At 41.5% G+C, this 17,134-nt stretch overlaps 1 protein-coding gene across 4 annotated transcripts in view; it reads right to left on the reverse strand.

The window, feature by feature from the left end:
• Positions 1-17,134, reverse strand: part of SYT9 (synaptotagmin 9) — a 387,121-nt gene that overhangs the window by 52,854 nt on the left and 317,133 nt on the right. For all 4 annotated transcript variants that reach the window (XM_061380522.1, XM_061380521.1, XM_061380520.1 and 1 more), the window contains 2 exons: positions 2,857-2,977; positions 1,080-1,251 (listed from right to left, as the gene is read on the reverse strand). In XM_061380522.1, coding sequence (XP_061236506.1) covers positions 1,080-1,251; positions 2,857-2,977 — 293 coding nt within the window. The remainder of the gene's footprint in view (positions 1-1,079; positions 1,252-2,856; positions 2,978-17,134) is intronic.

A 17,134-nucleotide genomic window follows, 5' to 3' on the forward strand; every position in this document is an offset into this window, starting at 1 on the left:
GATGTGGGAAACTTGGCAATAGCTTGAAAAATACTGGCCCAGCCTTCCACGGCTGGTGGGCCATGTTCCCTCCTGTGGCCTGACACTGTTGGTGTTGTGTGTCATCCAGAGGGACAGGATGAGGTCTAGAGCCCAGCATGTGCTGTCACACCCATGTGCAGCCAAGCCAACGGACATGCTCCCTAGGTTGCAAGACGATTATGTTTCACCCAGAAATCTGCTGGAAAGAGTGTTCAGGGCACTGAGGCTGCTGGGCTGACATTTCGGGGTCTGTGGGAAAATTTTTAGCTGCAAATGATACTGTAAGACATTAGAAGTCAGAATACTGTTTTTTTTTATATAATTGTGCCCAGACCACGTGGGAGGTTTCCAATTAAAAAAAGACTTTGCATTTTTGTCTAATGACTGGTTTAACATGTATAATTCCCTGTTGGTACTTCCTTTGCATATTAAAATGACTGTTTTTCAAATCAGTCCTTTAAATACACAATTGGCTACAATGCAGGCTATAAATATCTCTTCTGTGCGGTATTAATTAGAAAGTCGAGCATCTTATACATTTTAATGTACCCCGTCATCCATACTGATTCTAGCAATTTCAAGAGAACATTTCTGTGTTTGCTTTCAGACTTAAGTGGATAGAAATGATCTTTATTAAACATATTGGGAGAAGAGAAAGAAAAAAAAAAAGAATGAAGCTGTGTATTTAGAAATGTTGATGGTCTGGCTCATGTAATCATTTTGCTGTTTTGAGTGGAATTTTTCTGATAAAGGCCAGGTAGGACTGCCTGAGGGAAGATTAAGATCTGTGGGGCCCACAGTTCTCCAAGCTAAGATTCTAGGGCGTGTACAGGGATGGAGAGGGGAAGCGAGGAGCAGACAGAAGGACGGAGGAGGGGAGAGAAATGAGAAATAGGAGAGCTCAGAGGCTTGCACAATGGTGATTCCTTGTCAATCAGCTCTCAGGGTGCTGCTTAGTGGCTGCACTGGGACAGCAGCTAAGAACCCGCGGCTGCCACCGCTTCCCCCAGACCTGGGCACAGTGGGTTTGCAGTGAGAAACAGCTCCAGGCATCTCACCGGTCGTAGTCCATGACTGCTATGGACAGGTGGATTTGGTCAATGTTCTCGGGAGGGACGTCAAAGACTATGGCTTCATTGTAAACAGGATTCAGAGTGTTCCTCTTGGTGGATGTTTTCCTCTTTTTTAGTCGTCTGCCATCACACATCAGTGAGACTTTCACGTAGGGATCTGCACAGACCATGAGAAGCAGAAGTACTGTGAGGAGACATGCAGATTTAGGCCGGCAGTTTCATCATGGTGGGGTTTCAAGGACCACAGGGTGCAGAAGCCCTTTACCTGCCTGTGGATGGAGTCTGAAGATTTTAATTTATACAATGTCTGGGCAACGACTGGAGTTGGGGTAAGTAAGTCATTCATTCAGGAAAAAGCACAGGACACACTCGTCTCAAAATGTGTGGAATTTAAAAATAGTGTGAAAATATCTGCCATCAAATTAGAAATGTTCCAGCTAGGATCACAGACTTGCAAGGTTGCCACAGGAAGGGAAACGAAAGCCATTTTCAAGGCACGGGGGAAGAGGTGGCACGCTCTGACTCGGAGCCACCCCACGGAGTCTTTTCCTAAAACCCAGGCCTTTAGGAAAGGGAGAAGCTAAACACGTGGACATAGCAAGGAGCTATGTTTCGGGTGGACGTCCTTCAGTGCAGGGGCTTCAAGCTCTTGAGCTGCCTGCAGTCGAGCTGTGAAGGGGGAAGCAGTTCAGCAGGTCAGGGAGAGAAAGGACGCAGGCTTGCTTGTGGGGCCATGCTGCGACTGGGTGACAGGCAACAAGGCTGGTCTCTGCGCCTGCTGGGACATCCCTGGTTTCACCTCACTATTTTCCTGCTCAGTGGGGAGTTCTTGCTTCACCTGCATAACCATGGGTGGCCCTGACACTCATACACTGTCCAGGAGGACTTAGAGGGCCAGAAGGGGTCACATCTTTTTTTTTTTTTTTTCCGGTTGAATAAAACACTGGTATCCAGGAGGCAATATATTGCATCTTTTGATCTCAGTGACCAAAAGCCAATAGACTGGGCATTTTGTGACCACATTTTGGGAACCCCTGCGAGGTGGCTTGTGAACTTATACAAAGGAATTCCATTTCAGGATACTTTCTGTTAGGATTTCATTTTTTTTAATTTTTTTTATTTTTTGGCCATGCCAAGCAGTATGGGATCTTAGTTCCTCCACCAGGAATCTAACTAATGTCCCCTGCATTGGAAGTGTGGAATCTTAACCACTGGACTGCCAGGGAAGTCCCCCTGTGAGGGTTTAAAATTTAAAGGTGCATGCTTGATTCACTGGAAAAACCAAACTGCATAGTTCACTGATGGACCTTTGATAGAAGGATATAGGATATCAATCTTCTAAAAGCCTGAGGTGACAATTGCTTGTATCTGAGGAAAGACCCAATTAGATATATCAGCATGTGCAAACTGTGGGTCCAGTCCACAGTCACGTGCAGGAGAAGACCTAAGAGGGAATTCTGGTAGTAATAATGAGAGCTAACACCGAGGAGCATTCAGTGTGCGCCAGGCACCATTCTTAGGCATCATAATCCTGTAACAACACAAACAGCCAGACACTATTATTATCCTCATTTTTACAGATGGGGAATCTAAAACCCAGACAGACTGACTTGCCAGAGTCACACAGCTATTAGGTCTAGGACTAGGTTTTAACCTAGGCAGTTTGGTTCCAAAGTCCATGTACCTTTATTACTCTACTGGAAGCTTCATGAGGTGCTATATAAGAACTGTAGGAGGAAATGTGAATTTGAGATAGTCCCACCTGATGCTCCTGTTATGTCCATTGCCTTTAAATTCCTTGCTTTTATAATGGTAATGGTCAGCCTGCCAGCCGTGGGAAGATAGCAGAGGGAAAACATCAGTTCTCCAAGATCCACGTTGTCCTGTTGAGAAAGCACAAACTGAAGCACTAGAAATATCTTTAGTTGGCAGAAACCAACAAAATTCTGTAAAGCAATTATCCTTCAATTAAAAAACAAATAAATCTTAAACATAAAATAATAATCATAATAAAGAAAGTGTCTTTAGCCTGGTGCACACAGAAGCAGGGGCAGGGCAGCATTGCAAGGGGCTGCACTGGTCCTTCTGCTCATCTCCCAAATCCCTCATGTCTTTTCCCTTCACATCGTCAAAGAAGAATAAATGTTCCTACCTCCGGAGCCCCCTCCCTAAGGAAACACACTCATCTTTAGATGGCAGAACTGCAGACCGTCTGGGTTCTGTCCCTTCTGTCTCATTACCTGCAGCCCTGCACAGAGAACAGAAGCCCCCACAGCCTAACTATCCCCATGGAGATCCCCATGAGATTTCACTCATATCCCCACCATAGTCCACACAGCCCCTGGGACAAAGCTACACAGAGTACCCAGCAGTGCTGTCTGCCTCACAGGCATCCCAGACATGCTCTTATATACCCTCCACAGCCTCGTGCATGCTCTCAAATGGGTCTCCATACAGCCCCTTGGAGACTCCTCATCCCTGGTTTCCTACATAGCTTTGCCCGCAGTTTTTCCCGCAAACCTCATACAGGCACACAGATAGTCACCATCCAGATGCATCCCTCCCCGACAATCCCTCACTCTTCCCTACATGGGCCCCACCAAGTTTGCTGCAATACTTCCATACACTCCTGCTAACACTCTCCATCCCGACACATGAGTGCATGCACACGTACATGCGAGTGCGTACACACACACACACACACACACACCCCCCTCTACCCACCAGAACCCTGCACATAACCTGGTCACTCACAACCTGTGCAGACCCAGGATGTGACTTCACTGAGGCCTGCAAACACTAGTCCCTACAGTTCTCTAGACAAGGACCCTGCAGAGCAGCAGCCCTGAGCCCACACATCCCTAGCCCTGGACACACTTGGACACCTGCCCAGCCCTATGCAATCTCCAGACAGGCAGACATAGGAGGGGATCCAGGTCCCACAGCCCCCAGTTGCTGACTGCTTGGCTCCCACTTTGCTTAAGCTTTTGCTTTCCCTTGGTGTGTCTCTAAGAAGCCCCACTTTCCTCTGCTGGGGAAAACATCTCGGGCAATGTGCAGCCAATCAAATAGGTCAGAAGACACCATTCTCTTTCTCCTTTTTAGCCCAGGGAAAATACAACCAGAAATGGGGGAAAAAAGAAAAAAGCCAGTTCGTTTCAACTTTTGCGATACCTGAGGTTATCAAGCTGGGTGTCTGGGTCTAATTAATATAGCTTCATAATGATAATGCTCTGGGGTCTCCGGTTTTTGCCCTCAACATCCATAGCCTCTCCTCCCCTCCTTGATTCTCCAAGGATGCTTCTATTTTTAGAAGCACAGATTCAGCTCTGGAAGGTCACCTCACCCAACCTCCTTCCTTGACTGCTTCTGCAGGAGGATGAGGTGAAGGGAGCCTGTCTGGTCGCTAAGGCAGATGGATTGCTCTGTATCCCTGAGCTCTACCTGCTTTGTGTAAATAAATGACCTCCCCTCGAAAGCATGCCAGGCTCTTCTGGCTCCTAAAGCCCTGATATCAAGAGACCTAGGTAGTTGGGCCTCACCTCTGGGGTGGAGGTGAGGGAAGAGATGACAGTTCTACAGGAGTGGGGAGTCACATGGGCTGGGGCTAGACAGTTTTGTGTTGCTGGGGTTTCGACTGCAGAAGGAAGGTCTGCTGTCACTGAAGGGCTTGATCCAGTTTCTGGCTAGTAGCAGAGGAAAAAGAGGAGCAACAACTGTCCCCATAAATTGCCTTTTTCTCTTTACACTCCCTGGCCTATCCCTTGCCCTTGGACCTCTTCTGTCTGCCTTAAGCAGAAAGGCCCAGACATCTGTTCTTCTCAGAGGACTCTTCTCAGAGGGCTCAAGCCCGCTCTCCTCTCATCCTGCCCTAATAATCTTGGTCTGAACAAAGTAAAACAGGAGCAACCAAAGCCACGTGTATGAAGCTCTAGCATCATTTTTTTCAGCATACGATTTCTGAGGGCCCTCACTGCACAAGCTCTGTAGGGCTGGAGATGTGACGATGTATCTACTCCAGTCCCCACCCTCAAGGCCAAGGCACACAATTGAATGTACTGTGTTGTTACTTTTGTGCTAAGTACATTTTCCTCCAACATAAACCTCTTTCATTCACAAATATTTACATTATATTGCTGTTTGCTCATGAGTTAAAAGAAAAAAATATGCTTCAGATTTGGTTGTATATTCAGAATGTGAACCAGGGCTAAAGTCCACTTCTGTACTTAAAAGAAAAACCTAGGCAAATTAAAGATTTATTAGGGAGAAAAGGCTTGATTTGACTTCCAAGTGCTTTAAAAATAAATCATTTAAAATTATCAAAACTATGAAAGTAAGAGTGATAAAATTCAAGTACAAATGTTTTTAAGTATAATAGTAAAATATCTCCTTTTCTTACGTACATACCACCTAAGTCACTCCCTTCCCCAGAGCAACACTGAATAATCACGCACATTTTTCTTTTCGTCCTTCATCCATTCATCCATCCATCTGCTTACTCTCTTAACATCTGTTGTGGTTGTTGGGCATTGCTCTCTTCCAGGTGCCGGAAGCTGTTTTTGCCATGGTGACAACAGATGTGGTCCCTTGAGAAGTGACCAGTTTGTGGGCTATGGAACCTAATGCTAACTCTGCTTTTTCCCCATCAGCCCATACTAACTTGGGGTTAAGAATCTATGGCTCCTGATGTGTATAAACATTCCCTTTAAATCAGTGGTTCTCAACCAGAAGCAATTTTGCTCCCTCCGGCACATTTGGTGTTATCTGGATAAATTTGTAACTGTTACAACTGGGGAGGCAGGCGTTACTGACATCTAGTAGGTAGAGTCCAGGGATGCTGCTAAACATCCCACAATGCACAGGGGAGCCCCTCACTACAATGAATTATTTGGTCCAAAACGTCAGTAGTGCCAAGGTTGAGGAACACTGCCTTACACACAAGTACTTATATTGTTAGTAAAAAATTTTCCAGAATGCTGATAAAAGTCAAATACAAAAGAGTATGGAGTGTTTGGCTTCTTTTCCAGCTTGACAGAAATCAGATATGCAGGGGTGTCACTGGTGGCTAAATGCCCTGGAGGGGTACAAGGGGAAGGAAAATGTCATGCAAAGAAATGCTTCATTTGCTTCTGCTTTGTGTGGCCAAGGTCAGTGTTGTTACAAGATATATAGGGAACTGATAGCAAATGTGTGTGAATTCTATACCTGCAAAACCTGTAAACTCTTTCTGTGGTGTTTACCTGTAGTGGTCTGTGACAGTTCTAGTTTTTGTCTAGCTAGCGCACTTTTGTATTCCTATCCTTGGGTTCTTCTGGTGAAATCCTTCCCAGTTCCATAAAGTTCTACAAGGGCTGCTGCAGGAATTCAGTCCAAAGTATTCATGCCCCTGTCTACTGTCTTCTGTTCAGGGATGAGTATGTTACCCACACAGGGAGATTCAGAGTCTTCTCTGGGACTAAAAAAATTAATATTGAGAAAGAGAAATTTTAATTTTATTGGGGTTATTCACTGGAAAGATATGAAACTAGCATTGCTGTAAGGTTCTTGTACTGAAGATAAGTAGTGTACTATCACTTTAGGTTAGGCGCTGTATATTAAAAACATATACCATAAACCCAAAAGAAATGACTAAAATCACATAATTTATTACCTATAAATTAGTAAATAAGCTGGAGAAGGCAATGGCACTCCACTCGAGTACTCTTGCCTGGAAAATCCCATGATGGAGGAGCCTGGTGGGCTGCAGTCCATGGGGTCGCTAGGAGTTGGACACGACTGAGCGACTTCACTTTCACTTCTCACTTTCATGCATTGGAGAAGGAAATGGCAACCCACTCCACTGTTCTTGCCTGGAGAATCCCAGGGACAGGGGAGCCTGGTGGGCTGCCGTCTATGGGGTCGCACAGAGTTGGACATGACTGAAGCGACTTAGCAGCAGCAGCAGCAGTTAATAAGCCAACAAAAGGGATAAGATACATGCTTTAAAAATATTAAGTTAATCCAAAAGACAGCAGAAAAAAAGGAAAAGGGAATAAGACTGGAAGAGATATAAATGATAGAAATGGAAAACAAATAGTAAGATGGTAAATTTAAACAAAATACTTTCAATAATCACGTAAATGTAAAAGATCTAAGCATCCAAATAAAAGGCAAAGATTATCTAATTTAGTAAACAGCAAGACCCAATATTATGCTCTCTACAAGAAATATAATTTAAATATACAGGTATATGTACATTAAAAGTAAAAGAATAAAAACAATATGCCACACTTAAACTAATAAAAAGAAATCTGGAGTGGTTAAGTTAATATCAGACAAAGTATATGTAAGAGCAATGAATATTATCAGGAAAAAGAGGGTCATTTCATTATCTGAAGCAAAAACTTGTAGAACTGGGAGGATAAACAAATTACAGTCAGAGATTTGAATGCCTGAACAGCACTATCAACTCACTTGGCCTAATGAGTGGCATTAAAGAAACACCAAACAGCAACAGAATACACATCTTTTCAGGTGAACCCAGAACACTGAACAAGAAAGATCATATTATAGCCCATAAAAAAAGTCTCAACTAAACTTGAGAAGATTCAAAGTATATTCTCCGGCTGCAATGGAAATGAATTAGAAATCAGTAACAAAAAGATATCTGGGAAATCTCTAAATATTTGGAAACTAAATAACACACTTCTAAATGCTCAATTCAAAAAAAGGCACAGAAAAAAGGAATGAAAGTACAGGTGGAACAAACAGAAAAGACAGACTTAAACACTACCATATTGATAATTACATTAAATGTATATACCTGATAACTTCAATTAAAAAGATATAAATTTTCTGATAGGACGGTAAAGCAAGACCCAGCTATATACACTACACTAAGACCCAACTATATACCCACTAAGTGGGTCTACAGGAAACCCACTTAAAATATCAAGACAAAGACAGGTTTAAAGGATGAAAAAAATTAGGCCATGTAAACAATAATCTAAAGAAAGCTGCTGCTGCTGCTAAGTCGCTTCAGTCGTGTCCGACTCTGTGCGACCCCAGAGACGGCAGCCTGCCAGGCTCCGCCGTCCCTGGGATTCTCCAGGCAAGAACACTGGAGTGGGCTGCCATTTCCTTCTCCAATGCATGAAAGTGAAAGGTGAAAGTGAAGTTGCTCAGTCGTGTCTGACTCTTAGCGACCCCATGGACTGCAGCCTACCAGGCTCCTCCATCCATGGGATTTTCCAAGCAAGAGTACTGGAGTGGGGTGCCATTGCTTTCTCCGAAAGAAAGCTAGAGTGGTTATATTAATATCAAGATTCCAGACCAAGGAATATTACCAGGGAGGAAGGTGATATTTCATTGACAAAGGCTAAAATCATCCAGAAGACGTAATCTTAAAAACACATGCTTCTAATAACAGAACTTCAAAATATATTAAACAAATGAGATAGAATTAAGAGGAGACATAGGCAAACACACAAGTAGAATTAGAGAGTCCAAGACTATTCTATCAGTAATTCATTGAACAAGCAAGCAAAAAAGAAGTTAAGGATATAAAAGACTTGAACAATATTATTGACTAACCTGACGTAATTGATACTTACTTTACCTATTAATACTCCATCAAATGATCAAAATGCTTATTCTTTTCAAATATAAACATTCAGCAAGATGAATCAGATTCTGGGTCATTAAAAAATTCTCATTAAATTCAAAATGAATGAAATCACACAAAGTATGTTCTTTAACAATAATAAAATTAAAGTAGAATTCAACCATAGATATCTAGAAAATCTCTAAATTTTTGAAAATTAAACAATACTTTTCTAAATTATCTACAGGTCAAAGAAAAAAGTCATAAGAGATATTAAAAATTATTTTGAATGAATGGTAGTGGTTATGTGACTATATATATGTGACAAACTTGCACACTTAAATTGATTAATTTTGCTGTACATAAATTAATGGAAATTTTAAAATTCTGAAAAGACAGATTTTACAGAGGACTATATTTTTGTCTTCTAGTTTTATTGTCTTGAGTTCAGAGAATGCCTTGATGGTTTCAACCACTTAAAAATTATCCTATCCTATCCCATGCATTTGTGCTCAAATGTATCTAAAAATAATGCCTATGCTCTATTCACAAGGGACTTATTTCTATATTTTTATTAAGTCAAGCTTGTTAATTTTGTATCCAAATCTTCTTCCCCTTGGAATTTATTATGACATTGTCTTTCAAAATATGGTTTATTCCCATTCCATTGTTTCACAGTCCGAGTATTAGCAAACATTTAAACTATGGTTAACATATTTCTTTCAATGCTCACTGCAGTTTCATAAAACCCATTATCATCTCCCATTTTAAGGTACATTTTGCTTGTGTGCGTCCTTGAGTACTTTTTTTCCAGTGAGGGTTCACAGGTAGTTAGAGTAATCTTTACTGTGCTCTAATTCTTAAAAGAAAGTTAGTTGGGCACAGAATTTAGGTTAAAATTATTTTATCTTAGAATCTTCTACTTTGTCACAATACCTTCTAGTACTTCATGTTCTAGCTAGGGTGTTTGATGCGATTCTTTTGTAGATTCCCCTGCCCTTCCCCAAGGAGGTTTTAAGATTGTTTCTTTGTACTTTTACTTTGTACTTGTATCTTCTGTAATTTCCCCAAAAGGTATTGAGATATCTTGTTTTCACTGATTTTGCCTGGTCCTCAGTGATTGATGTTAATTGGAATTTTTTTCTCTTGCTTTAATCTCTTTTTCTCCAGTGACCAGTTGATCTGTTTGTTTACCTTGGACCTTCTCTTTCATGATGTTGGTTTTCCTCAGATTCTAGGACATCCTTAATTGTCTGTATTTACAACTGAAGGGTCAAAGCAAAAATCTTTTACTGCTTGTCATTTTGTGAAGATCCTCATGAAGAAGTGGGGGCAACCTCATATTTTCATCTGATATATATATAACTGGATATTTTGAATAATTATTCTTTAATACTACTTGTATGATATTAACATTGCCAAAATTAATGAACTTTGGTTGTATAGTAGGTTATAAAGTTAGGCATGGAATCATTATCAACAGAGTTTTGATATCCCAGTCTCAATCATTTTTAAGCACCACTGTACTGGGTTTCCCAGGTGGCGCCAGTGGTGAAGAACCCACCTCATTCTTGCCTGGAGAACCCCTTGAACAGAGGAGACTGCCAGGCTACAGCTCAAGGGGTCACAAAGAGTCGGACATGACTGGAGTGATTTAGCAAGCAAGCCAGTGCAGAAGACAGTAAAGACACAGGTTTGATCCCTGGGTCAGGAAGTTCCTCTCCGGAGGAGGGCATGGCAACCCATTCCAGTATTCCTGACTGGAGAATCCCACGGACAGAAGACCCTGGTGGGCTACAGTCCATAGGGTCACAAAGAGCTGGACACCACTGTAGTGACTCTGCACACACACACACGTATAGGGGGTCCGAAAGACCACCCTCATGTCTGATGATTCATTAGAAAGACCCAGAAAGGCTATTATACTCATAGTGGTGGTAGTAGTTTAGTTGCTAAGTCATGTTCATATGGTTTCTTACAATAAAAGGACACAGATTTAAATCAGCAAAGAAAAAAAATATTACATGGGGTGGAGTCCGAGAGAAATCAGGCATTAGTTTCCAGTTGCTCTTTTCCAATGGAGTCACACATACAGCACTTGGTACTCCCCACAGTGATGTGTGACAAAACATACTAAGTATCACCAATGAGGAAAGCTCACCTAAACCATGATGCCCAATGTTCTTACTGCGGGAGGTAAGGAGTATCCACATGACTAATCTTAGCTGCTCAGTCTTTACTCCCTTCATCAGAGGGGGATCAGTGTAGCCTAGAGCCCTTAAATGAACAAAAACAAGTAACCATCATAAATTATGGGCTTCCCTGGTGGCTTGGATGGTTAAAAAATCTGTCTGCAATGTAGGAGACCTGGGTTCAATCCCTGGGGTGGGAATCCCTGGAGGAGGGCATGACAACCCACTCTTTCAGTCAAGGTCTAGTCCCTTCTGTAGAATGTGCAGGGTTTAGGTGCCCCAAGCTTGTTGAGCCAATCCTTTACTATACATACACAGTACCCTCCTTTTCACACATATTTTCCTGTACTGATAAGGAGAGAAGTGGTTGTGGTCCATCGCTTATGTACCTAACCATCACACATTCTCATCCAGAGATCAACAGTTGATGACACAGAAGACATTCTGGAAGGAAGTTAGGTTAACAGCAGGGACTGGCAGAGATATTAGATAGGATAAGGGCTGATCATAATGGAATTAAGCTAGAACTCTATAATAAAAAGATAGAGTGTTTCTATACGTTTAGAAACTAAGAAATACACTTCCAAATAACCATGGTTCCAAGTAAAAACCACAATGAAAATTAGAAATATATTGCACTTACGGTCCTCATCCCTGCTCGTGACACAGGCTTCCTAAAACCCTTGTAAATCCCCAAGTGATAAGAGCACTAAGAACACTAGGGGCATCTTCTGTTTGAGTGAGGCAACTGTGGGTAGGTTCCCTGATGGCTTCTGGATGGGAACTGGTCACCAAAAAGACTAAGCCATGATTAGAAACTCAAAATTTTCAGTACCACTCCCCACCCATTCTCCAGATACGGGAGAGGGCTGGAAATGAAGCTGATAATTGACCATGCCTACATTAGAAAGCCCCCATAAATTATTTAAAGTATTGCTTTCAAAGATCTTCCAGGTTGGTGAAGACATCCATATATCAGGAAGGTGACACATCCCCCAGATCCATGCAGTCAGAAGCTGCTGTGCTCAGGACCTTCCCAGACCTCACCCAATGTATCTCTCTTCAACTGCATTCTTTATCACATCTTTTAATAGACTGGTAAAGCAAGTAAATGTTTCCCTGAGTTCTGTGAGCTGTTCTAGCAAATAATGGAATCCAAGGAGGAGGTCATGGGACCGTCTGACTGTAGCCAAGTGGGACAGAAGTTGTGGATATTCTGGGCACTTGCTACTTGTGACTGGCATTTGAAGCCAGGTAAGTCTCATGGGACTGAGTCCCTAATCAGGTAGACAGTGTCAAATTGAGTTAGATTGTAAGATACATACCCAGCTGGTCTCAGAATTGCCTGTGAAATATATAAGAAAAACCCCAACATGTTTGGTGTCAGAGGTGTGAGTGTGGTAGTCGTATGAGAGTAAAAGAAACACACAGGAAGAGAACTGGAGGATTTTCCCCACACAAATGATTAAGAATCAAATTAATGGAAAATTTTTAGATTTAAAAACTGTAGTATGGAACAAAATAATCAAAGTATCTATCTAAAGAACTTGGAAAAAGAACAACAAATTAAACCCAAACTAAGTAGAAGAAAGGAAATGATAAATTTAAAAGCAGAAATTAATGACATAAAAACAGTATATTTAAAGAAAATCAATGAAGCCAAAAGTTAGCTTTGAAAAGGCTAAATAAAAACTGTTAATCTTTGTTAAAATAGGTAAAAAAGGGGGTAGGGGAGAAAGGCAAAAATAATCATGTCATGGCTGAAATGCAACACCACTATGGATCTTTACTAAACACACTAAACAGATAAGAAAATTATTTTGTAAACGCCTTTACATCCACCTTTACACTTTTATAAATGATAAAAATTAGACACAATGTACAAATTTTTTGAAGTGAGATTTTTAAAAAATTAAACAAAATACGAGAAAACTGAATGAAGAAAACCATGAAAACGACAGCACTTTACTTCCTTGTGTTTTACCTCGTTTATAAGGTTAATTTACACACGGCGTTTTAAAAATACAATTGTTCATAGTAAAGTAATAAAGAGGAAAATCACATAATTATCTAAGTGAATGTAGAAAAATATGATAAAAGTCAAGCATCTATTTATGGTAAAAGTTTTTAACAAACCAGATATAGAAGAGGAATGTGTTTGTCTGATGGTGGGCCTCTAAAAGCAAGGCTACGGCACTGATGTACTTACGGTGAAATGTGAAAAGCTACCCAATTAACATAAGAAATAAGACACTTTACTGCTTATATTCTATACTGTACTTCAGGCCTTAGCTAGGGAAATAAGGTATGGAAAAGAAATAAATGGTATAAAGTTTTGACATGAAGAATTCATTCTGTCATTTATTTCTCCTGTATAAAGAAATAAATCCTGGGGGAATGCCCTGGTGGTCCAGTGTGCTTTTGCTGCCAAGGGCCTGGATTTGATCCCTAGCCGAGGAACTAAGATCCCACAAGCCATGTGGCATGGCAAAAAAAAAAAAAAAAATTTAAAGCTATACATAGATTATTACAATTAATAAGCATGCTTATTGATGACTGGTGGACTGATGGCTATAAGTAAATAAAAATGGATTTAATTTTTATGTACCTGAAAAAAAGGTTAAAAAATAGAAGAAAAAAAAAACCCACCTTTACTTAAAACAGCATCAGAAAAATCAAAACCCTGGAATAAATTTACCTAAAACTGTACACTATTTCTTTATAGAAAAAAGGTAAAGCATTATTGAGTAAAGTTAAGGAAGGTTTAAATAAATGAAGAGATATACTATGTCCAGAGATTGGAAGAACTCAATATTACATAGATATTCTCCAAACTGATCTACAGGCTAAATGTAATTCCAATCAAATTACAATTTGACAGACTGATTCTAAATTTAACCTGGACAAGCAACGTGCTAAGCAGTCAAGATTCTCTTGAAGAAGAACAAATTGGGAGATCCTAGTCTACCTGATCGGAGAAGGCAATGGCAACCCACTCCAGTACTCTTGCTTGGAAAATCCCATGGACAGAGGAGCCTGTTAGGCTGCAGTCCATGGGGTTGCTAAGAGTTGGACACGACTGAGCGACTTCACTTTCACTTTTCACTTTCATGCATTGGAGAAGGAAATGGCAACCCACTCCAGAGTTCTTGCCTGGAGAATCCCAGGGACGGTGGAGCCTGGTAGGCTGCCGTCTATGGGGTCGCACAGAGTCGGACGTGACTGAAGAGACTTAGCAGCAGCAGCAGCAGTCTACCTGATAGGAAAACTTACCTAGAATGCTACTGGGCTAGTGGAGCATTTGTGCGGGGCAAATAAACCCATGGAGCTGTATAGAGAGCTCAGAAACTGACTCATGCCTGTATGGACGTTTGTCTTATGTGCCAGTTCTCTTCATTTGCCTCTCCACTTACTCCTTGCTCTTTGCCCACAAACGCTGTCCTCCTCAGAAAGAAATAAAACTTAATGTACTTATTAAGAAACTTAAACATCTGACAGAGTTTGGAACAAGTTAGTGACAGGCATGTGAACACACACAGCCCACACAGCAAATAAAATCAAGATAATTCATTTGCTTGTTCTTCATTCAAAAAACATTTATGGGATACAATTATTTGTCAGGTACTCTTCAGGGTAGGCTTCTCTGATGGTTCAGGACTTCCCTGGTGGCTCAGATGGTAAAGTGTCTGTCTACAATGTGGGAGACCCACGTTCGATCCCTGGTTTGGGAAGATCCCCTGGAGAAGGAAATGGCAATCCCAGTGCTATTGCCTGGAAAATCCCATGGACAGAAGAGCCTGGTAGGATACAGTCCATGTGGTCGAAAAGAGTCGGACACGACTGAGCAACTTCACTTCTCTGATGGCTCAGTGGTAAAGAATTCACCTGCAATCCAGGAGATGCAGATTCAATTCCTGGGTTGGGAAGATCCCCCGGAGAAGGAAATAGCAACCCATTATAGTATTCTTGCCTGCGAAATCCCATAGACAGAGAAGCCTGGCAGGGCTACAGAGAGTCACACACGACTTAGTGACTAAACCACCACCACCATCACCACTCTTCAGGCTACTAGGAATCCATCAGGGAACCAAATAGGCAAAAGCCATTTGCCATCATGAGTCTTATATTTCTTATGTGTAAAGCTTGACAATGAGCAAAACCAACTATATACAGACATACATATACATGTATATATACACACACACATATAAATATACATATAATACACACACGTATAATACAATGCAGAGAAGAAAAAAGTCCAGAAGAGGGCTTAAATAGTATTGAAGAGAGTTAAATAAAATGTTAAGTAGGGAAGGCTTCATAATAGAGTTCCTTTTTGAGTGAAAACCTTTAGAAATGAGGTTGGAAAGCTGTAATGCAGCTAACTGGGGGGAACTGCACACGGATCAAGGAGCAAGTACAGATGCTATGAGGTGGGAGTGTGTACACCCCACAGGAGGTACACTCCCACCTGCTGTGTGTGCAGAAGAGAAAGGAGATAGTCAGAAGAGAAGGGAGGAAAAAATGGTGTGGTCACAGAGGTTGTGAGGGACCGAATCATGCAGCTTGTCATAAGAACTTTGCTCTAAGTGGGAATGCAAGTCATTAAAAGATTAAAGCCGAGGAACAGCATAATGTGATTTTATTTTAATGTGATCACTCAGGCTTCTGTGTTGAGATGAGTCTGAGGGGACAAGGGCAGCAGCAGGGCCAGTAGTTAGGAGATGACTGTAACAAACCTGGTGAGAGGTGATGTGGATTGGTCCACAGAAAACAGTGGAGAGAGATCATCAAATTTTGAAGATGAAACAACAGAGTTTTCTAATAGAATAAATGATAGAAAGAGAGTAGTCAAGGATGATTCCAGTATTTTTGATCTGAGTTAATGAGAAGGTGGAATTGATATAACTTGCATTTCTAAATGGAGAGGGAGAAGGCACTGGGCTATGGGAAAGTGAGTGTTAGTCACTTAGTTGTGCCTGACTCTTCGTGACCCCATTGATTGTATCCCACCAGCCTCCTCTGTCCATGGAATTCTCCAGGCACGAATACTGGAATGGATGTTTATTCCCTTCTCCAGGGGAACTTCCAAACTGAGGGATGGAACCCGGGTCTCCTGCATTGCAGGAAGATTCTTGACCCTCTGAACCACCAGGGAAGGCTATGGTAAAGACCAAGAACTCAGTTCTGTATGCATTAAATGTGCGATCCAAATGGGAAGGTCAGGGAGCCAATTAAATACGAGTATGGAGATCAGGGGTAACAGCCAGTCTAGAAATACAAATGACCAACTCCTGGGTGGAACAAAGAACATAATCACAGTATATGGTTCAGCTATAAATTAAGTTTACATGATAATGATACAGATAGCAATAACTATCTCAACAAATTTGTAATATTACTATTTTGAGAAGTTGGAGGAGCTGTGTTTGTGTAGTGAACTTATGAGCTAAATCTTCAACTTTCATAACAAAATTTGATAGAAATCTAAAACTAAAAAATAAAATAGAGCATTAAAAATTATGGAGGCATACTTTGAAACAAATAAACATAAAGAGGACTTCTTATTTAAAAGTGCTGAAGTCTGGACGTGTGGAACAACAGGGTGAAGTCTTAGTGATTCTTTATTATGCAACCTTAGATAAACTACATAATTTCTCAGTTTATCAGTTCTCTGCTCTTAGTTTCTTCATTTGGAAACTAGTGCTGTGCTGTGCCTGGTTGCTCAGTCATGTCCGACTTTGTGAGTCCATGGACTGTAGCCGGCCAGGCTTCTCTGTCCATGGGGATTCTCCAGGCAAGAATACTGGAGTGGGTTGCCACGCCCTTCCCCAGGCAATCTTCCCAACCCAGGGATGGAACCCAGGTCTCCCGCATTGCAGGCAGATTCTTTACCATCTAAGCCCTGTGTATGTGCTTAGTCGCTCAGTCGTGTCCGACTCTTGTGACCCAGTAGACTGTAACCTGCCAGGCTCCTCTGTCTAGGGGATTGTCCAGGCAAGAATACTGGAGTGGGTTGCCATTTCCTTCTCCAATCTAAGGTCTAGTGTTTTGTTTTTTTTTTTTTAGCTTTTTTTTTTTACTTTACAATATTGTATTGGTTCTGCCACACATCAACATGAATCCGCCACGGGTGTACACATGTTCCCCATCCTGAACCCCTGTCCCACCTCCCTCCCTATACCATCCCTCCAAGTCATCCCAGTGCACCAGCCCCAAGCATCCTGTATCGAACCTGGACTGGCGATTTGTTATTTATATGA

This window comes from Bos javanicus, chromosome 15 (assembly GCF_032452875.1).
Source record: "Bos javanicus breed banteng chromosome 15, ARS-OSU_banteng_1.0, whole genome shotgun sequence".
Taxonomy (NCBI): Eukaryota; Metazoa; Chordata; class Mammalia; order Artiodactyla; family Bovidae; genus Bos; species Bos javanicus.